Raw genomic sequence first — 2,531 nt, 5'->3', positions numbered from 1 at the left:
CCCCCCCTCCGATCAACTAGCTTACTTGTATATGAATCTCCGACAAATCTACAAACCCAGCAACAACTTCTTTTGCCTAGTTTTTTTAATTCACAAGGAGAGCGCAAGTTGACGTTTACGGCAATCGTAACCCAACAGCGTGCCGTTTTTATGAGACGACTATATGCACGAAACGCCACCTCGTTGGATATTTTTATTTTTATTTGGTGGTGTGTGGCGGAGGGGAGACAAAGCATGAATAATGCAAACCATGCTTCACCCCGCATGCTAGACAAGGCCCATATTATTTGGGCCCACCTCCTTGAGCCCACTTTCTTTTTATTACAATTTTCTAATACAAAAAAAAAAAAAAAAAAAAAAANACCACCGCAATTTGTGACCGTATTGTGTATCATCATTTTCTCGAGTCATTGATACCGTTATACGGAACAAAAAAAAAACCGAGTTAAATGTAGTCGTAGAGCATTATATATAGTAATATAGATATAGATCTTGTTCGATCCTCACCTTCTATTTATCCATCGAAAATCAATTCATTCGATCAACTTATTACTACCATATATATGAAAGAAAGATTGAAAGTTCCAAAATACGGCGGCGTTTCTCGTGCATGCATGCATACATGATATACATTTAAGCCTCATCACTCGATCTAGTCTTCGCCACTCATCAGCAACTGAGACGCCACGAACTTATCGAGGGATCTCCAGTCGGTGATTCTCTTCTCGACGCTCACGTCATTTTTCCCGCGGCGACTGTTCTCGGAAATACTACTCTTCGGAGTCATTTCCCACGGATCAAGAGAGGGGCTCTCCAGCTGAGGAAGCTGGGAGAATTGATCATCATCGCCCATGGACTGAAGGTACATAGTTCCCAAGTCCCCATCTTCAACGTGATGATTGCCCTCCGACACTACTTCTTGCTTAAACGGTGTGCCCGCGAATTCAGTACTGTTATGTCTCGATCGCTTGCCTAGAGGTTGCAAGAGAGTACTGGCGTCGTAGAAGAAGCAGTTCGGATCCCAAACTTGCCTTCTTTTGTTCGGGACTGTCGTCGTCGTTCGTTTCTTGAATGCTCTACACACTACCCATCCTTCTTCCTGCCTCACCATTTAGTCTTGATCAATAAGTAATACTTTTGTTTCTTAATAGACTACGTGTACTTTTGACTTTTGCGACCAAGAAAGGAGATACGTACACACTATACTACTATACTAGCTACTTGATCATTCTGCGTATATGCACAGAACTATATGCGATATACTAGAATCGTAGATATTCCTATATCTACGCTAACAGTGGGGGCCGTGTTTTAATATGATTTAAAAATGTGAAACATCTACCTTGATAGAAAAAGAGTGAGAAGAATATATATATATATATATATATATATGTTTGGCTCTGAATAAGATTTATCACCTGTGGAGGAGAGTTCTGGTGTGACTCGAGGCTGTAGTATTCATGAATGATCCAATCTGATTTTTGGCCATTAGGAGCTCGTCCTCGGTAAAATACGAGCGTTTTTCTCATACCAATAAGTTTGGAGTTGAGGTAAACGGATTTGTCCCGCCCTGTTGCTTTCCAGAAACCGGCCACGGTTGCTCGATTTGTTCTAGTTCCTGTCGGATACTTCTTGTCTTTGTGGCTGAAGAAATACCACTCTTTTTGTTCCTCGTACCCTATCCTACATCTCTCTGCGCATATAACCAGTATCATAGGTTGCATATAAATCTTCCATACAAATTATATTACCTATAGCAAATTAACTAGGCAGATCTACATATATAGTGAGCAGCTTATGGTTTGCTTAAATGTGTAGTTGGTTTCGGTTTATATACATAAGTTATCTAAACCCTAACTTCTAATTCGACCTCCTCTATATATGTAGTCTTAATTATATAGAGTAGATGGGGCTTATAATTCATAATTTGCGTATATTAAAGACGGAACCAGCGTTCTTTAATTAGTTAGTATGAAGGATTGATCACATGCTTAAATATATATATATATATATATTGGTATATTCGATAAGTATATAGAGAGAGGGAGAGAGAGATACCTTGTAGATCCCATGGTTCGATCTTGTAAAGATCAATCTCTCTTATAACGTCAAGATCAATCCTCTGGGAGGCGACTTTCTTCTTGAGATAATATCCGACAAGTTCTTCATCTGTCGGATGAAATCTAAATCCAGGCGGAATACTAGACGACTCTTGATCCACCCTCATCATATTGACAATTATAACCTTCTAGGGTTTATTATTTTGCTGCGGTTTCTTCTTGATCTTAGAAAGATCGATCATAGAAGAAACCCGACCGACTCTATCAAGGGGAAAACAATAGAAGTGAGAGTCTTATTGAAGATGTTAATTAGGTGTAGAAAAAGAGAGATATGGACCGTCCACTTGAACGACGACATGTGTGCGTTTACACTTCAGAGTGTAATCATATGCTCATTTCGCGTTGGCGTAATTCACCATCACTCTTTCTATGCGTGTGTGTAGTGTATACATATGCACATTTATATGTATA

General features: G+C 39.4%; 1 protein-coding gene across 1 annotated transcript; it reads right to left on the bottom strand.

Annotated features, from left to right (window-relative positions):
* Positions 488–2,470, bottom strand: LOC104762945 (NAC domain-containing protein 105-like). The gene is made up of 3 exons (XM_010486362.2): positions 2,059–2,470; positions 1,419–1,693; positions 488–1,099 (listed from the first exon to the last, which is right to left on the bottom strand). Exons 1-3 carry the CDS (start codon positions 2,228–2,230, stop codon positions 653–655), a joined length of 894 nt encoding a protein of 297 aa, XP_010484664.1. The 5' UTR covers positions 2,231–2,470; the 3' UTR covers positions 488–652.

Source organism: Camelina sativa, chromosome 18, assembly GCF_000633955.1.
Source record: "Camelina sativa cultivar DH55 chromosome 18, Cs, whole genome shotgun sequence".
Classification (NCBI taxonomy): domain Eukaryota; kingdom Viridiplantae; phylum Streptophyta; class Magnoliopsida; order Brassicales; family Brassicaceae; genus Camelina; species Camelina sativa.
This window is presented reverse-complemented; position numbering and strand designations above follow the sequence as displayed.

Coding starts and splice junctions, on each gene's coding strand:
- LOC104762945 (XM_010486362.2), bottom strand. CDS start 2,230: ATGATGAGGGTGGATCAAGAGTCGTCTAGTATTCCGCCTGGATTTAGA. Junction 1,694..2,058: donor CGAACCATGGGATCTACAAG/GTATCTCTCTCT, acceptor TTATATGCGCAG/AGAGATGTAGGATAGGGTAC. Junction 1,100..1,418: donor ACCAGAACTCTCCTCCACAG/GTGATAAATCTT, acceptor ATGGTGAGGCAG/GAAGAAGGATGGGTAGTGTG.